General features: G+C 38.5%; 1 protein-coding gene across 1 annotated transcript; it reads left to right on the top strand.

Annotated features, from left to right (window-relative positions):
* The first annotated feature begins 1,232 nt into the window (after positions 1-1,232).
* LOC124162445 (polypeptide N-acetylgalactosaminyltransferase 1) lies at positions 1,233-19,636 on the top strand. The gene is made up of 10 exons (XM_046538982.1): positions 1,233-1,865; positions 2,489-2,604; positions 3,789-3,969; positions 4,963-5,141; positions 5,874-6,041; positions 8,043-8,253; positions 8,842-8,959; positions 14,562-14,885; positions 15,375-15,665; positions 19,308-19,636. Exons 1-10 carry the CDS (start codon positions 1,726-1,728, stop codon positions 19,485-19,487), a joined length of 1,908 nt encoding a protein of 635 aa, XP_046394938.1. The 5' UTR covers positions 1,233-1,725; the 3' UTR covers positions 19,488-19,636.
* Positions 19,637-21,656: the final 2,020 nt, after the last annotated feature.

Raw genomic sequence — 21,656 nt, 5'->3', positions numbered from 1 at the left:
TTCATAAGCGCACACGTTATCAATACAAATGAGGTCAAAGTTAAACAAGTTTCGCGAAAAACGACCGCCATTGGTTTTTTCTCAAAATTATGAACTTAGCCTCTTGCTGTAGCTTTCTTATATGACTTTCTGCGTGGAAAAATACTATTTCACCATTTTTATGCACATTTATTTTTCTTCCATGCATTGATTTTTCATAGGTTTTAATGTATTATTAACCACAGTTACATAAAAAATGGCGAAAACTGTTTTCAGTTACTTTTTTACATATCAGAAGAGATAAGTAGACTCTTGTGCCGAACTCCGCCAAGTGACTCACTATTTTACAATGTCTCTATAAAATGAATCTAAAGTAAAATGCTGTGCATCCTGAAATTCAAAGTCGATCGAATAATGCGAGTCCTTATTTTTCATACCCTATCGCAGTGGCAAATTTAAAGTAATTGGTGGACGAGCCGATTACCAGTGCCATTCTCACTCATTATCTTAAAAGGTCATATGCATTAATGCTTTATCAATGAGCGCTGGTCTGGGGTTAATCATAATTCTTGCCTTCGGTATGGCACCTACCAGTGAAAGAGATCACACATTTCCAATCCGATTTCTCAGGAAATTGCATTAAATATTCTAATCTTGGTTAAGTTTTCATGAAGATCAGAACCATGTATCAAAGTCTCCCGGCCATATTCAACGATTTATGAGTTATAACTTCAATGATTCATCGAATCCTCCCCTACACCATCTTACCAAAGGTCTAAGGGGTCAATGATACCCGAAAAATAGAGCTAAGTAATGCAATACTGCTCCCCGATACAACTTTATTGAATTATAAGTGTCACAGCCAGAGATACGCTTTTGATTGAGACTAAATAATTACCCTTCACTCGTAATTATGCATTGAAAGTATGTATGAAGCATTATTCTTGCGAAGGTTTCCGCGGTGAACAGCTCGCGAGAGAAGAGATAGAAATCCTGGAGAATAAATGGATCGCTTTGCACTTACCGCCGTGCTGCGGACATTATTGACAACCGATTACAATGCGCCCTCCAGTGCCAGCAAAAATCAACCTTCAACGGGACAGACTGAGGACTCCTCTATGTAACCCCAGAAGGTAGCAGCCCTTAATTCGCATTTAACTTTCCCGCGTGTTCATGATGATCAACATACCGCATTTTCAAGTGCAGCTGAAGAGGGGAAGGCGCGAGGGGAGGGTGTAAGAGGGGTTGTTGGACTCTCGTGAGGAGGCTCGTTCGTTCGTGGGTCAATCAAGTTTCAGAAAAGGACAGACAGAGGACGGTGGATGGTCAGGCAGACAGGCTCGAACCCTTCTGTTTTGCTTTTGGAGTGTGTGAAGGAGAGACAGACATGAGGGAGCTAGCATTCTCTTCTGGATCCTTGTGAACTTCCTAGCGAATAACATGGATGTAATGTTGTGATTAGTGACCATAGTTCCGATACAGATCCTATACTTCTTTGCTTTGGGCAGCGAAAGTGAATATCAATGGAAGTTAATCGGTGCGGACAAGTAGCTCCAATTGTTCCTAGCATGAGTGAGTGTCATTGTGCTGGTAGTAATAGTGAAAATCGAGGATGACTGAATCGGCAGCCTTCACCCTCTCTTGCGTCAACCCGTGGTCCTAAAGGACTATGAGGATCGGCGAGACAAGCGACTTCGGAGATTTCAACGCGTGATGAACGGTGATTTCAACGCCTGATCGAAGAGGATGGTGGCGTTTGTCCGCTGGCGCCGATGGGCCAGGATCCTCGTCTTTGCTGTCTCTCTGTTCGTATTCATTATATTCGCGGGTGGCGTTAATTTCAAGTGGAACCATTCAAGGGAAGGAAATGCACCTACAAGCAAAAGGTAAGGGTGCACACTCTTCATTGATAAGAAATATTAATCGAAGCAAAAAATAGTGAGATGCTTACATTGACTGACGATATGAGCTTTATTCAAAGAACAATGTGAGATAAGTGGTACAAAATGGGCGCCTTGTTGTAAGAAGATCATCCTCAAATCGACAACTGTTCTTCTTAATTAGAGACACTGGATTTTTTCAATCGAAATCTCATAAGTTCCACTATACTGGAACCCTCTACTCTTACAGATGTCTTCAATACCTGTTAAACAATCAAAGAATCCAGAAGGCATTTAGTTACAGTAATTATGGTTCTATTTTCCCTGATGTTGGTAGTGTTGCTACTGCAGGACTGTATTTCGAGAGGCCACGAACAAGACCATCATAAGGTTTTTTTTTTAATTTTTATGACATATGTAACAAATTCTTCCACAATTTTTACTGTGCACAATCAAGGAGAAATTATTATTCACTAAACTCTGCAACAATTGGAATTCTAAGAAAGTGCATTCATTTTTTTCCTATGATGATAAAAAGTTAATTTCATTCAGTATTAGACATTTACTTCGGAGTGCATATAATAAAAATTAATGCCTTTAATTAACATCAACTTATTGATGTTTTTCAGGTTACCACAACACGACCAGAATGAGAGAAACGGGGAAGGCAACATTAGAGTGATTGTTGGCCATTATGCCGGAGAAGTCGGAAAGAGTGGATTTCCTTTGGCCAACCTAACTCCAGGTAAATTAGTTCACAATGCTTATTAAATTACATTTTGAATGTCACAGTATAAAAATGAGTGGGCCCAAAAGTAAAGGCAAATGAGGAATACCAATTGGTCCTTCAGGAGAAGAGAGGTTATAATGCTATTAAAACTGAAGCCAGAGTGGCCTTAACGCTGGAGTCCAGGGCATCTCTCCCATTATTCACAAGGCCTTCTCTCACTCCCCTTTTGCCTTCTCATTGCTTGACAATAATACTCCTGTTTGAGCATGCAGCTTCAGTCTGCTTAACTAAACCACATAATCTTTGAGCTCAATAAACGAAAGCTTTGAGCAAGTACCAACAATACGATTGTACAATCTCGTCCATTTTTAGATTGATTGTTTCAGACAATGAATAATTGCACATTTTCATTCAATCTTAATTATTTAATGCCCTTAAAAATCCACATTATAGAATTAAATGTCAAAAAGGCTGGATACCTAAGAAAAACAGTTTTCATGAAGGTGACAAGGCAATGCGAGCAGCCCCCTCTTTTGCGGGGGGGCTGCTCGCATTGCCTTGTCACTCCAAAATCGTTGGCACATTATTGGCTGATGCCGGGTTTCGATAGTCAGTGGGCCCTTTTCGCTTCTATAGCGTTGAGGTGTTTTTATCCCGTGTCCCATCCCTTCCAACCCTATCCCTACCCCGGAGGCATCCTCAGGCTCCTATCGTGGCGGCGCCTCTTTCTTTTTTCCCTCCTCTCTGTCCCCTCTCCGGTTGATCGGGCGTATAAGTCACGGACTTGGTTCCCGGCCCAGGTGTTTTCTATCCTTCAGAGGACCCACCCACCTAGGAGACCTGATCTCTCTGTCTTGTATCAGTGTATAATCAGTTAAAATAAAACTTTCTCAAGTTGTGCATGTGGCTTGATTATATTTATTTTATTGCTGTAAAAGTAAAGGTAGCTCAAGATACCTTTAGTACACCCACTTGAGTTTTTTCTATATCCATCACTGCTTGCAAGAGACTGTAAAGGTATGCCACGGGTTAACCCATGGTTATTTCCATGAATAATGACTTATATTTTGACTTTTGTGGACACCCTACTTACATAATTGGCTTTAACTATTTCATGCATCACTAGCGATAAGTGACCAAGTAGGACCTGACTATGAATAGGTATTTGTGGCTAATGCCCTTGGGTGATACCATTTCAGAATTCCTGAATGAGAACCACTTCTCGCCGGAGCCTGGGGAGGGCCGTGATGGCCACCCCGTCATCATTCCACCCAAGGACATGGTGCAGATGCATCAGCTGTACCCAATCAACAGGTTCAACCTGCTTGCCAGCGACAGGATTCCACTCAACAGGTCTTTGCCTGATGTCAGAAGGAAAAAGTAAGACCAACCATTCGATACTGCCATAACGCAAGGGATACAGGATTTTGTGTACCATTTCAAAGGGGGCTGTCCAATGAAAGATTTCTTTTCACATGATTGACAAGCAACTTTTAGCAATAGTTGAAGAATATCTGAAAGTCACTTGTCTCCACATAGATGGCCTTAGACGCATTATCTCTAAGAGGTATCTATATGTACCACCCAAGTGCCATACAAAGTAATGACCTGCCCCCAAACAATGACTTTAATCCGCCCCTATCACATACTTTAAATTTGTCATTTGTTTCAATTGCTATTTCCAAGAGAACTACATAAGGGACATTAAATCACTACAGCTTTTCATAAAATTATGTAAATTACTATGCAAAAGTTTTGCTTAATGAAGGTTTCCTTGGCTTCTCTTATCTGTCGCTGTCTCTTCTGGGAAAAGCTATAGAGATAATAAGAAGCTGCAGATAATAACTGCAAGAGATTAATACCAGAGGATCTATGGTTTAATGTTTTCTTAATTTTAACAAATACCTGTAGTATGAATAACATTTTAGTCCACCTAAAACCTTTGGAAAGCCATTATTTCACATCATTGTTGATATCCGTGTCTTTTTACCACCCTCCCATGTTATCTTGAGGGTGACCACTCCTGTGGCTTTACAAGGGTCTCGGTTGGATTTTTGCTGAAAATTGTTTTAATTGCTTCTCCATTGTACAGGCATAATATCCTCAGCGTTGTCATTTAATATATAAATATGTACAAACTTAATTATACTTTGTATTTATTGACATTTCAATCCCTCTCATGGCAGAATTTGAATATGGTTTACAGAAAGTTTTGAATGTGGGGGGTCTAAATTTTAAAATTTTGTGTCAAATTCTATCTGTATCAAGTTGCTGTGTCGAAATGAAAGGTAAAAAACGAAAAATATTAATGGAGCAGTCTGTGTGCCTTGAAGTGCCTCATAAGCCTTCTAAATATTTTCTTTGTGAATTTAGATGCCAAGAATACTACAATGAAAGTCAGCTCGCTGAAGATTTGCCCAAAGTGAGCGTAGTAATTGTGTTCCACAATGAAGCCTGGTCGACGCTGTTGAGGACAGTTATGAGTGTCGTTAATCGCTCGCCCAGGACTCTTCTCAAGGAGATCATTCTGGTGGATGATGCAAGCGAAAGAGGTTAGACATTTATTTCTTTGTTGACTCTGACTTTGTGAGCTGGAGGTGTGAAGTGGCTAGGAAGAATTAAGTTCTAGTAACTTTAGGCAGTCATGGTGTGCCTGCCTAGAATTTATGATTTTCGTATCCATTATCTGGCTATGAATATGCAATGCAGTGAAATCTGGGTTATGTATGTATATGATTATTTTATCTGGAAATGCAGTATTTTTTGGTATCATATGCCTGATTGAAAATGGGACTTCAGCTATAAGACTGATGCTGTATAAAGTAAGCCGTCAGCAATTGCTTATCTCCAAGACATATGTCTTGAGACAAAAATTTGTTATCAAGGCACAGACGGAAACAGCTGAGCTCTGATAGCATGTCTCACAATCAAGAATTAAGTTTTCATCATGTTTTTCTGCATGATGCTGATGCTTATTCCCCTTTAATTGCTTTGGGAGAAAATCTCCCAATACTTAGAATCAAACCGTTTCCACTAGGCCACTGCGTGCAGACCAGTTCACTAAAAAAGTTCCTCAATTCACGTGGAGATTTTAGCGAGGCTCCACAGTGCTACATACGTAGAGGTCAATTCACATCTATGGAAAAATCTCCATTTAATTACCTGGGATTATTTTCTACGTATGGTACAACCTTCAAAAATAATATACCTCTTTAAATTTTAATAAAATCAGTCATCCAAAAATATTCCTCTCACTCGTCTTTTTCATATGATTTTCTCCGCAGAATTCTTGGGCCGTCCATTGGAGGAATATTTGAAGGGCATAGCTGTGCCAACAAGAGTTTTGAGGACACATGTGCGCTCCGGATTGGTGCGGGCTCGTCTCTTGGGAGCTCGTGCTGCCATCGGTGGAGTGCTGGTGTTTCTTGATGCCCACTGTGAATGCACCACGGGTGAGTTTCAGTTGGTACCTACCTGGTAAACAGTGGTGTTAATACTAATTTTCTCATGTACAAAACCAAAGTGAGAGTCACGTAGTGAGTCATCTCACTCCAAATCAGACTGGAGTTTACATCTCTTTGTTTCATGAAAATTAGCAGGCATCTTTGCCTCCGCAAATGAGAAATAATATTTAAAGAATTTTGCTGAAAATCTAAATCACAATGTGAGAATGGGTATTTTTAAAATGCCAGTTTCTCAAGAAGATGAAATTATCATGGTCACTTTGGATGGATTGAAATGGAAAGAATGAACATAAAAAGATGTTTTTCAATTGATTTTTGCACAAATTTCTGTGAAGATGTAACCAAACTATTATTTCATTGTTTAACATTTTCCCTACTATACACGCATATATATGTACGTGTGGACATTTCCTGACCCAGGAGACGACGGCCGTATATTTACGTGTGAGATTTTCCTGGCCAGGAAAACTAAAGCCGTAAATATACGTTTTCTAGCTCTCCCCCTTTTAGGACGGTCGCGGGTTTACGTCGTCTTTGTCTCAGGACCCAACCCTACAGGGTTTAGGATTTACCCTCGGAATCCGGGAGCAGGTACCCGGATCCCTCGTCTTTTATAACCCCTCTTAGCGGTAAGGGACAGCGGTCGTACAATTGTTTATCTAGTCAGTTTTCGAAATAAATATTTGTTTATTTCTCATAAAAAATAAACTAAGAATTGAATTATTTGTCTTTTGAGCAGCGTTTACAATATTTAAACATAATTCTACGATAAATATTAACTTATATTTCCAGTTATGTATAAACATCCACATGGAATTGTTGCTGCATTAAATGCGTTAATATTGACCTTAGAACTTCCTTTAAAATTTGACAATGCTCAGAAAAAAATGAGGAATTCAATTCAAAGTCTGCAATTTACGTGCAAGCAACAATTATCCATTTGCTAAATACATATAAGCAATACATAAGTTGACCGCGAGCCAATGCCGCAGGTATGGTCGTAAACCCGGAAAGGAGGGAGCACAACTACTCTCGGAGTCCGAGATAATGCGAAGTCCAAGCGTGGAGGGGTCGAAAAAGGTTCATCGAGACCCTTGTTAACGAATGTCCTCCAAATCCGTACCACGAGAAAGGAGTCTCTTGGGGCTCAGTACAGCAGTCATGCTAAGACGAAAACTCCGCCGTCTCGAAAGGGTTAATAAAATATGATTGGAAGATAAAAATTAAAAATAAAATTAGTTTAAAAACATTTTAATTATTATCATTGCACATTTTTTTACCAATACATAATACTTTTTCAGTCGAAACTTGTGTAAAAAATTTGGGAGTGTTCTCTTCCATTCAAGTGAGATAAAAAATTCTAAGGAAGAGAAAAAATTCTTGAATCTCTGGAGTTTGTTAATGAAAACACTTCTAATGTTCCTTGTATTTAGCCTCTCCTTTTTTGAATTTCTACTTCCACGAGACAGTTTGACGGTCTGGAGCAATTTGTGCTTCAATAGAAGTTCACATATTGACAATATAAGCATGTGGTAAGTATTTTTAATGGATGATGGAGTGCTGCACGCACAGGAGTAAATTGTAAAAGTTTAAAGATTTCTCAAAAACTCAAGGCTCCCACAGCACTCTCCCTGCATGGGTATGTGCCTGCTACGAATAGAATTTTCTTTTTGCCAAATTCCTTTCTGTCCAGGGCTATTTTACCGACCATTCCGTTTCTGCTCTGTCCAATACTTCATGCCCTCCAAGTTGACAGAACCATTTCACTTCTTCAAGTTTCAGTTTTCCTCGTCTGACATTGTTCTTGGCCCCTCTCCCAGTTTCCATTGACAAAAGCCACTAACACATTGGGCATTGGTTTATTCATCATCATTCTCTCCTTAATGTAATCACTAAAAATTCCAAACTACAGTAAGACTGATATATAAGTAAGTATTGAGTAGTGATTAAATCTCGCTAGAGTCTAGAAGCTTTCTAAATATCTTTCAGGATGGTTGGAACCACTTGTGCTCAGAGTAGCCGAGGAAAGGACAAGGGTTGTGTGTCCTGTGATAGATATTATAAATGACATAACCTTTGCGTATGTGCGGAGTTTCGAGCTACACTGGGGTGCGTTCAATTGGCACCTTCACTTCCGCTGGTACGCCCTCGGCAGGGAAGACATTCAGAAAAGGAAAAAGAACATAATCTTGCCATTCAAGTAAGTATGTACCATACATTTGAACAATTTACTACTGGTAATCCTTAACTCCCTAATTTGTCTTTTTATCGACTTAATGAGTTCTGTAAGCCTTCTGCTGTAATGGTGGACGTTGTATCTGAAGACTTCTTAAGTATTGCTCCTGGTTGACATCTTGAATGCTCGAAATTGACTGAGATGACAAGTTGGGGGAGGGAATTACATGACACTGAATCAAGACATGAATATCGCTGATGCGTAGTAATCTAGTGAAGTCAAAAAATGGCATACCATTGTATGGTTACTGTTATTAATTTTTATGAAGTAGGTAATTATTTTTATCATCCTTATCAAGCGTATAGATTTTTTTATAAAAGATCAGAGAGAAAGAATACCAGCTTAGATTCTTTCAGCTCCACTGCTGGTGTTCATGATTGTTATTTATGAAAGAAAAAGCCAAAGGTTAACATAGGTATCAATTTCATTGTATTGCTAAAATGCTCAGTACATAATAGATTTCCTTTGGAAATTGTTCTTTGCCTTTAATTAAAATGCATGAGCACATACATATATGTACCTCTCTTGATGTTTATCTTCTTTCTCACACAGAACTCCTGTCATGGCTGGAGGACTTTTTGCCATCGACCGCAATTACTTTTTTGAGATTGGTTCATACGACGAAGATATGGATATTTGGGGAGGGGAGAATTTGGAAATGTCTTTCAGAGTAAGCTAATCATTTTACTAAGCATGCGGTAAACACTCTGTATACATATTGTTATTTTTGGAGATTGTAGGTCGCTGTGGAAAAAATCAACCAATCCTCTTTCTGTGGTTTTCATGCTGTTTTTGCTCCGATCATCTCGGCTTGAGAATTTTTTATAAATTAACTAATAATAATAATAATAATAATAATATTTATTTGCCCAAAGGATACTATATGTCATGATACAATCATAAAACAAGTATATAGGGCACGTCAAAATTAACAAATTCACATAAGAAAATGTTACATTTCAGATTGAAGATATTCTTTTATACTATAAAAACACTTCTCTATTAAGTAAGCTAAGACACTCTTTTTAAAAACATCAATATTTTCTATACTTTTAATATATACAGGTAGGTTATTATACAATTTTGTACACATGAGCTCAGGCCCTCTAGATACCAGAGCTAGGTTCGATTGTTTGACATGAACGTCATTGCATCTCCTGGTTTCATAGGAATGTATCCTATTATTCATAGTAAAACAACCTTTATACCTTTTTACATATATGACACTCTGATATATATATATGCAAGGTACAGTGAGTAATTTAAGGCTTTTAAAAAAAGGGCGACAATGAGCTCGACACTTTAGTTTGCACATACTTCTCACAAATTTCTTTTGTATAACAAACACATCATGAAGTTGGGGCGAAGATCCCCATATTATAATTCCATATGAAATTCTTGAGTAGAATAATCCATAGTAAAGGGTTTTCAGAACATACTGGCTTACACTATGCTTTAATACAGATATAAGATAAAACACTGTATTCAGTTTTTTACATAGGTGCTCTATATGTGCATCCCACTTCATATTTCTATCCACATAAATTCCTAGAAACTTTACACATTCCATATCATTAAGATAATTATTTTTACATTGCAGTAGATCATTGTCCTTTGGGCTGTGCCCAGCAGAAAACAATATCACTTGGGTTTTATCGTCATTTAGCCTTAGTTCATTGACATCACACCAGGTTTGCATGCATTTTATTATATATTGACTGGAATCAATTAACGCGGTCAGATTTTTTCTTTTTGATAAGATGGTTACATCATCTGCATATAATACACACTTATTATCTTGGGTTACAATTTTATTAGGTAGGTCATTGATGAATATTAGAAAGAGAAGAGGACCCAATACTGACCCCTGTGGTACACCCTTTTTGACTTCTAACGTGGAGGAGAAATAGACTGTCCCATCTTTCCTGTATGCTACTTTCTGTTTTCTTCCATGAAGATATGTCTTAAGCCAATTTAGAGGAATGCCCCTAATACCTATTGATTCACATTTTTTTAGCAATTTGTCATGATCCACAGCATCAAAGGCTCGGCTCATGTCAAAAAATATCCCCATTACCTTATTTTTACTATTTATTTCCTGTGTAATATTATCAATTGCATTAAATAGAGCCAATTCTGTCGATTTTCCCTGCTGAAAGCCATATTGATGGAGTGATATTATGTTTTGCTTATCAAGATAGTCAATGAGCCTTTTACAGAATACATACTCAAATAATTTACCAAATTGTGGCACTATAGATACTGGCCTGTAGTTTTGCAGATTATTTCTATTGTCTTTGTTCTTATACACTGGGACCACCTTGGATACCTTCAAGGAATCAGGATATACACCTTCTGACAAGGACTGGTTGACTAACGAGAGTAAGGGTCTTCGTATGAGGGACTCACAGTCTTTAATTACTTTTCCCGTTATTCCCTCAATGTCAGCAGACTTTTTCTTTCCTATCTTGGCTATATAGAGAGACAACTCTCTTTCTGAGCAAGGCTTAAGGTACAATGAGCTACTTATTTTATGGTTTTCGAGAGTAGCTCCACTTTGGGTGGTAATCACCCTCTTAGGAAGATGCAAGAATGAGTGGTTTAGGGCATTGGAGATTTCAATGGGGTTTGTAGTAATTTCCCCTTGTTCATTTGTAACTTGATCTGGCAGAACTGTTGGGTTGGCATTGACATTACTTTTTATGATGTCCCAGGCTACTTTAGAATAATTAGAGGCATTCCTAAACCTTTGGTCATTATACTCCCTTTTTGCTTTTCTTATAAATATCTTATATTCTTTCCTAAGTTGAGAGTACTTCTGTCGCAACCCATCATCATTTGAGTACCGTATTTGCAAAAATGTTTGTTTTAGAACTCTGGATAAGTTTTGAACTTCTTTTGTAACCCATTTTTTTGTGCTGACACTCCTGTGTTCCACGGACTGCAGCGGAAAAGCTAAGTTGAAGTAATACTTAAATCTACAAAGATATTCATCAAAGTTAACATTCAGAGGTCTTCCACCATATATGTCTTTCCAATCTTCTTGATTCAACAATACACAAAAATAATTCATATTATGCTCATTAAAGAACCTACATTGATTTAGGGTTTTTGATTGAGGATGCTCCTCATGTATATGAAAGATGGATACAATAGCTGAATGATCAGATATTGCTGGGTCAAATACTGAAGTATTAACATTAGATTCATTGTAATCAGTGAAAACGTTATCCAGTAGTGTCCCTGTGCCATTAGTAATCCTTGTTGGAGTATTTACCAGTGGTTTCATTTGATAGGACTGTAAAATTTGCAAAAATCTTCTTTTATCTTGTCCGTCCTTAAAAAGGTTACAGTTGAAGTCTCCTGCCAATATAACATTTGGTCTTGACAATTGACTTGTCAAGGTGTACAACAGATTATCTAAAATTTCTAGGAAACTATTAAAGCTACTAACAGGGGATCTATATACAGATAATACAATAAAATCATTACTTGCTACAGTGTACCTCACTGCTGCACATTCAAATATAAGTTCAGCATTTAGATTATGCACCAAATGCGACATATTAGAAAAAACTAATGTACTTTTTACAAAAATAACCACACCTCCATTACGATGATCTTTCCGACAATAAAAGTCACCAATCACATAGCCTGGTATTGATATAATTATATCTCTCATCCAATGTTCACTTAAACATATAAATTCTGGTTTCTCTGCCTCTGCTAGTGCTTCAAGCTCTGCTATTTTGTTACTCAGGCACTGAATGTTTAAAACCAGTAATTTAAACCCTGAGTGCGTCTTTTGCTGATTTGAGTCACAGAAAGCTAGTCAGGAAGACTTACCCTTAGGTTTGACTCTCATGTCAGTCGACTGTTGTCTTGGTCTTGTAAATTTGTTGATAATCACGCCAGAAGGCCAGTGAAGCGGATTAATCACCTGTTTAAAATCACTGTATTCAACGCCGAGTTTGAATGCACCATGTACACTTTTACCTTCTATTTTTTCACAAGAATCACACGTGACGTCAAACTTATTTTTTACATATTTTACCACTTCATCTTCAGTGGAATCGCTGGCCAAGCGGCCCACATATACGTACGTTATCATTTTCGCAGCTCGGAGACCTGCACCGTTGTTTTCAGTCGCACCTTTTCCAATACCAAAGAAGTTTCGTTTCTTTCTTCTGTGTTGCACTCGGGTATAGCCGTCGTCGTCTGATTCTCTTCGTGATTGTTCATGGTTTAGGCGCACTATTCCGCAGCTGGTTTGATCAACATGGGTCGTTTTTTCCTTTTTTGCCGAAGGTTTTGAGTCAGAAACAGTGTTTGCTCCAAACTCAGCCTCTTTTCCATCTCTTTGACGATGTTTTGCCGGCTTAGCTACGTCATGTGAGGCCTCAGTTACGTGATTTGCCACTTCAGCAAAACTTATCTTTTTCACACGCTTTTCATTCCCCGCGTGAAACTTAGGGTTATCCTTTAGATTGTTAATCTCTTCTTTTAATAATTCGATGTCGCACGCCATCTTGCTAAGTCGGTTTCCTTCAATAACGCGACATGAAAGACATTTCCAGAATAATCCGGAAATTTCCTCCAGAGCTCTCAAAGCAATTTCTTTCAGGCCCGTACACTTATAATGATAAAATTGCTTGCAATTTTCACAAGGAAGGGCTTTTTCACAATCCTTTAAATGGTTTTTACAAGCGTGACATTCAATGTTTACTTGACCGGCCGCCATGTTGAAAACCCGCTGAGAAAGTAAAGAAACTAGTGATTGAAACTCCCAGAAACCTTCACTGAACTTGAACTCTATGTAAAGTAATGGTGTCTTTTACTCTCACCCAAAATTGATATTTATTAAAGAAATTCGGTGAATGATAGGGAAAATATTATGATAAAAAATCTTGCCTGTTAAACCAATTGCATGTTAATAATAATAAATATAATGCATTTTCCGTGGCATAATACTACTTAAGAAACAGTGTCTCAGTAAAATACATAGAGAAGAAATTCCATACAAAATAAATAAATTAATGTCAATAAAAAACAGTAGCATGATAATAACAATAAAATAAAAATAAATGACCCTGGGGTGGCATTTTAGGTAATTATAGATGTTAAATTTAAACTTTGTTACTCTCAAGTTAATCATAAAGTCATTTGGTACATTATTCCACAGTTTAGTGGGATTAACTACCATGTACCAAGTGGCTTCACGAACAGTCATGCCCAAGGGTGTAATGATCATTACACCAAGGTTGACAATAAATGGTTTTGAGAAAAAGGTGTGTAGAATACATTTTTGTTGTTTCTGATTTTTTAATTACATTCTCAAGGTGGTCTTTTAAGATACAATTCCAGCAGGAAATTAGGATGCTTACAGTTAAATTAGCAATACAGAAACATACCCAAGAAATATTTCCATGTTTTAAAAATTATGAATTGGTGAAATAGCCCATTTAAATATCAATTAAAATTTAAAATTTAGCAAAGGTTTCTAACAGTTTCAGTGATGTGTTAATTATTTAAAAAAATCTCAAGCCCTTAAGAAGAAAAAATACAGTTTGTGACTTATCAGTAAGAGAACTAGCTCAATTTTTGAATTGACTCACCTATCTCCAAAGTACATTATTTAACAGGTCAAGAAAAATTCACTATTTTTATAAACTGACATGATGAGATGAAAAGAATCTCATGCCCTTTCTCGGAGCAAATACAGTTGAGGACCTCAAATCCGGAATCCAGAACCCGGAAAACCCGAAATCCATAACATTTGAAAATTCCCTTGCGTAGTGTTTTGAGTTGCCACCTCGTGGCACCACCACTCTCCAAAGCCTTGCTCTGGGATGAGTGGGAATTTAGCACATACTATGGACATACGCTTAGAACCTTGATAGGGACAAATAAGGATATCAAATATCAAGTACAAGAGCCTGAGCACATGTATAAATTGATTAATTTACTAAATATACTATGAAGACCAGAAAAACCAGAAATCCAGAAGCCCTTCGGTCCCAAGCTACCTGGATTCGAGGTCCTCAACTGTATGTCCAACTGATGAAATGGACTTTTTGATTGTCATAGGTAATGGGGAGAAGAACGGGTGTGAACCTGCCTACGGCTAGGCTGAGAGATAACCCTTGGCAGATTAACTCCTCCCTGTTGATCAAAAAGTCTGTTTCAGAGATGTTTTCCTTCCAACTTCAAGTGGGATTTGGATATATTCACTTTTTGCCAATCAGTAGCTGATGTGAAATTATCGTTTGTAGGTGTGGCAGTGTGGTGGCTCTGTGGAGATAGCTCCGTGCTCCCACGTGGGTCACTTGTTCCGAAAGTCGTCCCCTTACTCGTTCCCCGGAGGCATTGGCGATGTCCTCTACACAAATTTGGCTCGGGTGGCTCTCGTTTGGATGGACGAATGGGCGGAGTTTTTCTTCCACGTGAATCCGGAGGCGGCAAAGTTGAAGAACTCTGTGTCTGTGACCAAGCGTCTGCAGTTGCGACGCCAACTGCATTGCAGGAACTTCCACTGGTTCCTGAATGCCATCTGGCCAGAGCATTTCTTTCCAATGGATGATCGCTTTTTCGGACAGGTGTGTGGTATGAATCATTACCCAGTGATGCTTTAGATTTAATGCTGTAGTTTGCTCATGTCTGCAATCATTCAATGTTTTGCATCTCCTGCTGAAAGTGGAGAGTAGAGTGCAAAAGTAGTCTTGAAAACACAAGCAATCTAGAATAAAATCTAAACTTTTATCTTAAAGTAATATATGTACAGGCAAAAGTTATAGTTTCTAAATTCTAGGTAGTAAATTCTCACACTTTTGATATGATTCATCAAAAATTGATTACTTTTGTCAAGGTGAATTTCAGAAAAATTGCGGAAAAAATGTGGTTTTTATTTTATATTCATCATGACCCTTGTTCCATGATTATTCTCATTGGAGACGACATTCATCATATGTCTGCTCATGTGCACTCTTTGAAGCCACACAAAAAAATCATGAGCATGCATTTATTTGCCTGTCTTACTTTTAAAACGAGATGTTTATTATGTATTTCATAATTGTGTACTTATTCAGGTGCGCCAACATAATGGAGACACATGCCTTCAGAAGCCTCCTGGGGGTGTACGTCAGCCTGTTGGCCACCTTGCCGTGGGTAAGTGTGCTGATCACACCAATGTCTCCTCGTCCCTGTCCGTCCTCCTGCAGCAGCTCTTTGTCTTCACACCGAGTGGAGCCGTCATGACGGATGAATCCGTATGCTTGGACTCCTCGGTGACGACTCAGCAACTCGAGAAGCCCAACCTGAGAGTGACCATGTTGGCCTGCACTGGGACCAACCGACAGAAATGGGTCTACGATAAAACAGTGAGTTGGGATACCCATGCTTCCTCAAAATAATAAGTTTTCATTGGGACTTCAGTTCTAAACCTCTTAGCAATCAGAGAAATTTAAGGTAAAATTTAGAGGCCTGCCAGCAGTCGGAGACCCCATCTTTCCCGAACCATTTCAGTTCATTGTCCATACCCTTGCTCATGCCCACCCATGTGACACCGAAGATCAACCACCCAGTTGTTCGTGTCACAGCCAGAGAATCGCCATGCAATGAGGGAAGAAAATGTATAGGGGCCTATCGATAAAAGCCTGCGTAGTTCAGGAAAAAAGGGGTGCCGACGCACTGCATGCAACACGTGACTTCACGAACAATTGTGCCCAAGGGTGTAATGTTCATTACACCAAAGAAGAAAAAATTATTAGGCTTAGCTTGGGATACAAACCGACATCTCCTGATTGTGAGTCAGTTATGCCAGCAGGCCACTTATTCCAAGACAAATAAACTGGTGGTAGTATGCCTCGCTGGCAATCTGGAGATGAGTTTCAAATCCTGGCTAGGTTAAATTTCCTCATTGGTGGAGAGAAATCAGGTGTCTCCTGGGCACTAAGACCTAAAAGGACCATTTTGCTATGCACTCTTCATTGGATATCAGTAGAGCCCTAAGTCCTCGCTAAAAGAAGATATGTCCTCCATGGGTAAATCCTTAGGGTCTCTTGGACTCAAAAATGGTGAGGCCAGGTGTCTATTTTGGGTTCTCGTGATGGTGGGACACTCACATAAAAGATTAACTGTTATTTCATCATATTCCTGACACCATCTACATTCAGCCGTTTCAGCAACTCCCAGAAGATTTCTTTCCTTACTTGATAATGGACCATTAGCCCAAGTGTCTTTGCTAGCCCTGGCTTTGACCTCCAAAATCCTAGCTATGCCAAATAATTTTTTGAAGTGAAAACTTCTTATGGCACATTTGGCACTTTTTTCAGACAGGTAAAAAACTCTGAACTCACGTGATTGTCACCTCAAAATCGTCATCGCCTCGCTGTTAACGAAGGAGAGGGAAATAAAGAAAGATTTTTGAATTTGCTCCTTCCTCATGTATGAAAATACATTCTGAAGCAGAAAGGGTTGCCATGTTTAGTGGTGACAAGAGTTAGTCAATTTTGTTCATAACAATAGTTATGAAAAATATTTTCTTGAATTTTGGCTAATAACTAGGCTTTTCCAAGTTTACATTCCTAATCCAGTTGCCAGCAGACTGTTCTTAGTACTAAGTTGAAACTTACAGGAAACGCATATTGTAGATTTTTTTCCATACTAGTCAACTCTAATTTGCTCTCAACTCAGTTTAAATCTTGCTACGCTTGTCTGTATATCTTTTGGATGAAAAATATGGAATTTTGCAAGGTACAAATCAATCGCCCGCCAACTTTCATATATATGATTTTACACTTTCCCGGCGAACAACTTTAGAAAAATCTTCTCGGGATACCGCGCGGGTTAGATTATTTAAGAGCGCCGACGTTTCGGGTACCGACTCTGGTAGCCGTGAGAATGGGTAGCGAGTCGGTACCCGAAACGTCGGCGCTCTTAAATAATCTAACCCGCGCGGTATCCCGAGAAGATTTTTCTAAAGTTGTTCGCCGGGAAAGTGTAAAATCATATATATGAAAGTTGGCGGGCGATTGATTTGTACCTTGCAAAATTCCATATTTTTCATCCAAAAGATATACAGACAAGCGTAGCAAGATTTAAACTGAGTTGAGAGCAAATTAGAGTTGACTAGTATGGAAAAAAATCTACAATATGCGTTTCCTGTAAGTTTCAACTTAGTACTAAGAACAGTCTGCTGGCAACTGGATTAGGAATGTAAACTTGGAAAAGCCTAGTTATTAGCCAAAATTCAAGAAAATATTTTTCATAACTATTGTTATGAACAAAATTGACTAACTCTTGTCACCACTAAACATGGCAACCCTTTCTGCTTCAGAATATATTTTCATACATGAGGAAGGAGCAAATTCAAAAATCTTTCTTTATTTCCCTCTCCTTCGTTAACAGCGAGGCGATGACGATTTTGAGGTGACAATCACGTGAGTTCAGAGTTTTTTACCTGTCTGAAAAAAGTGCCAAATGTATCCCGAGAAGATTTTTCAACTTTCATATCTTACTATGTACATATATAGTTCCACGTATGTTGCATATCAAATTTGAAGAAAACTATAAATGTATTTTTGGCGAAAAATTATAACTTAATCTTGAGTATGAAATAATTTATGATTTTCTCAAATATTTTTACCACGCCATTATTTCAGCTGCTTGCTATTTTGCATCAGTTTTCCGTTTGCCTTCCCAACAACGCATGGCACATGAGCAGATATTGCTTCCCTTCCTCTCTCTCCTAGATATTTTGATGTGGATCCATTTTTAGACCTGGACTGCTGTAAATTCTGGGGGTCTTGTGATGAACAATTCTTTTGAGATGATGCCAAATGGCATCAACTTTATTTCAATCATTGACAGAGGCATGCACATAGTAAGAATGGGGGATAAACTTTCAGGAGGACTTCAGCCACCTGTTTACAATGCTAAAACCACCCCTGACCAGAGAAGATGAGGTCAGCTTGCGTGTGGCACTTCCAGTCTATAATTACCCATTTTGCTCAAGCAAACTTGCCACATGAAAATATGAGTTGCATCATTGACGTAACAATGGGGGGGGGGGGGTGAGGGGATCGATCCCCCGTACCCCCAAAGCCTCAGAGAAAAAAAAATATTTTAAGATATTGTCTAGTTATGACATGTATTAACTGCATCGGCTTAAAGTTAAATTTGTAGTGCCAATACTATGTAAAAATGTATTTCCAGGCATGTCATTTTTCAAAAATTTGCGATTTACCCCTTCCCCCGTTGCCACCCCTGACCATCCCCCAAAACATATTCCTTGTTACGCCACTGACTTGCATGTACTGAAAATGTGCCTCAAGGAAGAAAATGGCACTCTTATAAAAATTCTTTTTTCGTAAAATAAAGAATTTCTGCTCATGACTTTTGAAAGTTTTGTAATCCATGCATCGGAAAATCCCAGAAAATAATCTCCCAATAAAATACCAAAAATCCAAACTCTGCCACCACACAAGTATTTCCTGGTGGGTTCGATGCCATCAACTGACCAATGACCACAGACCACTTCTCTTTCCAAAGTTTGCACCTTCTGTATTTGCTTCCTTCCTTGTTATCAGCTTGTCTTACACCTTTTACAGTGACTTTGAGAGTCAAATGCTCTCTGTTCTGAAAAAAATATGTGGGATTGTTTCATGTGTTTCAGTTCATTAATATATACTCACGTGAATACCATAGGAATTTAACAAGAACCTAAAGCTAATAGGCTTCATTTGCTCTGAAGAAATGATTCCCCTAATAGACTAAAAAATTGGGGAGAACAATATTTAACAATATTTAGAGAAATTTAGAAGCTTTTTTGGCTCTCTGTCCATTGTAATGGATAATCAATACTATGTATACCCACAACCAAGGCAATGAAATATGTACATAAACCTGGATTCACGTGAACCATTCTGCATACAAACTTTGACTTTCTCTCATATACATATATAACATACATTGTATACTTTTTATATATAACATACATTGGCTTTCTTTCACTTTTTCAGGCGAGATCCCTGGTTCATTCATCAACCGGACTCTGTCTCGATGTGCAATCACGAGGATCAGGAGGCAATAGCTCTTCAAAGCCTCAAGACAAGAAAACACCAGCCACCATTGTGGCTTTAAGTCACTGCATGGGAAAATCAACACAGCAGTGGATCCTCGACCCTGTTCCTTGGAAGTGAATGAATATTCATCAAATTACTTGCTACTGTGTATTTAAATGAAACGGCTGTGCAATATATATGTATTAGGTTTTTTATGTAAACTCCCTGTTGACTCAGTTTCTTGGTGTAAATAGTGTATGATTAACATTATATAAGTTTTTAAATGATTAATTACCATCACTCTGATCCACCTAAACCAAACGGAGCATAAACTACATATGTACCGACTTCTTGCCTGAACTGACAGTAACCTAAGAATTTAGATCTCAATAGATAATCACAACATATTTTTAGAGGATGGGTTGATGTAGCCAGAGAAACACTAAAAAATACAGTGTGGACATTTTAAATTACCCTCTCTTGAAGAGGAGGTTTTTTAAAAGAGTTGATATTCTTTGCCCACCACATTGCCTGTAGAAGCAGAGAATAGTTCTTACAAATGCACAGATGAGATCCCCAGAGAAACAAAGATGGATAAACCTTGACTTTTGGTATACTGGGCAGCATGAAAACAACATTTTAAGATACCAGAATGAATGGAAAGGATAGTATCAGAGCAAATGTGAGGGTATGAAAAATTTACATACAGTGAAACCTGTGTCAAGCAACCACCTGCATTAATCATTCCACAGAAAAATAGTCGTTGGACAAAGGTGGAGAGGTAGGGATGGGTTGGTTCTTTCAGTATACATATAAAAGAGGTGAACGGCAAGATTGAACAAATTGAGCTCACCGTTATCGTTAAATAAATCGTTAAAAGTAGTAAGCACAGATTTTGTGTACTTATCTTGACCAATTCACCAGAAATTATCTAATCAATAATTTCATTCATTATTTTCCATTGCAATACATAAAATGACAGACATTGCACTGGAAACGAATTGCTAATGTTAATACATACATACATACACTGGCAAGTAAATTAAACACATTTGGGATATAAAAGTTACAAATGCATGTATTAACAGGCAGACATTTCTTTGCCTACAATATGTACAGTGCAACCTCGATATAACGACACCCCACGGTGCACTAATAAACACTCGCTATAGCGAATTGTCGCTTTACCGGAGGTGGAGCAAATAATAGCCAATATACCTGTTGCGAACAGATATACAGGAACAGGAGTGGTGCGGCGACAGATAAACATCTATCCGACAAACGTAAGCATAAATCCAGACGAAAGGCGATGTTTTTTTTGCATCACTAAATTTCCTTACTCAAATAACGACTAACTATTCAAACAATTTATAAGTGCCGCACTGACTTAAAATCATGCAAAGCATTGTTTCGTCAATCATTATATTTATCGAACGACAGTTTACCACATAAATTTGAGACTGAGCACTCCATTAACTTCATTTCTAACAGATCGCTAGCAATTACAGAGGTTAAGGAGTCTTGATGAAAGTCTTCCGGCGGTGAAACCCTCGTTATGGCGAGAGCCAACACCTAAAGGGTCTCGTAAAAACGAAATTTTTAACACGCTTATTATAGGGTCAATTGACGGTGCATCGGCTATCTCTCGTAATAGCCGGGGTGTCGCTATAGCCCGTACTCGCTTTAACGAGGTTCCACTGTAGCTATGTAATTCACTTGCTCAATAAAGGGAGAAATTTTCTTCAAAGTGGACGTCTTTGGTTGGAGTGGTCTTTGAACAGGGCTATTAAATATGTACCATGAACCTATGGGCACTACAATTGGTTCGGTCAGATATTGGTCTTCACGAGGGGTGGTCTCGTAAGAGGAGTGATCGTTCAGAGAGGTTCCCGGGTATATATACATCACTAATACTAACAAACACACAGACAGGTAAGTCACAATGGAAGAAGACACGTGTATAAGGCCAGGCCAGGTCCACAAAGTGGTTTGAGCTCTCACAGAGGGAGGAGAGAGTTTGACAAGGGATGGAAGGCCAAGTTTGAGAGGAAAATGTCAAGGGGGTCATTCCATGTCAGATCATCCAGGCAGGACACCCACCCACTTGGATTTTGATGAAACTTGGCAATTTTCCTCCTTCCAGGGAACAGTGAATGAAACAGTGTAAAATATTTCTTGGCTATCTCTTCTAGTTTTCTTTTTCATGACCATTGGAAGTTTGGGTGAAACTGCAGTTTTTCAGTGAATGCAGTCTCCAGAGGCACTTGTACCTCCAGAGGGAAATCATTTGTCTCAGCCATACTTTTC

This window comes from Ischnura elegans, chromosome 7, assembly GCF_921293095.1.
Source record: "Ischnura elegans chromosome 7, ioIscEleg1.1, whole genome shotgun sequence".
In the NCBI taxonomy this organism is placed as follows: domain Eukaryota; kingdom Metazoa; phylum Arthropoda; class Insecta; order Odonata; family Coenagrionidae; genus Ischnura; species Ischnura elegans.
This window is presented reverse-complemented; position numbering and strand designations above follow the sequence as displayed.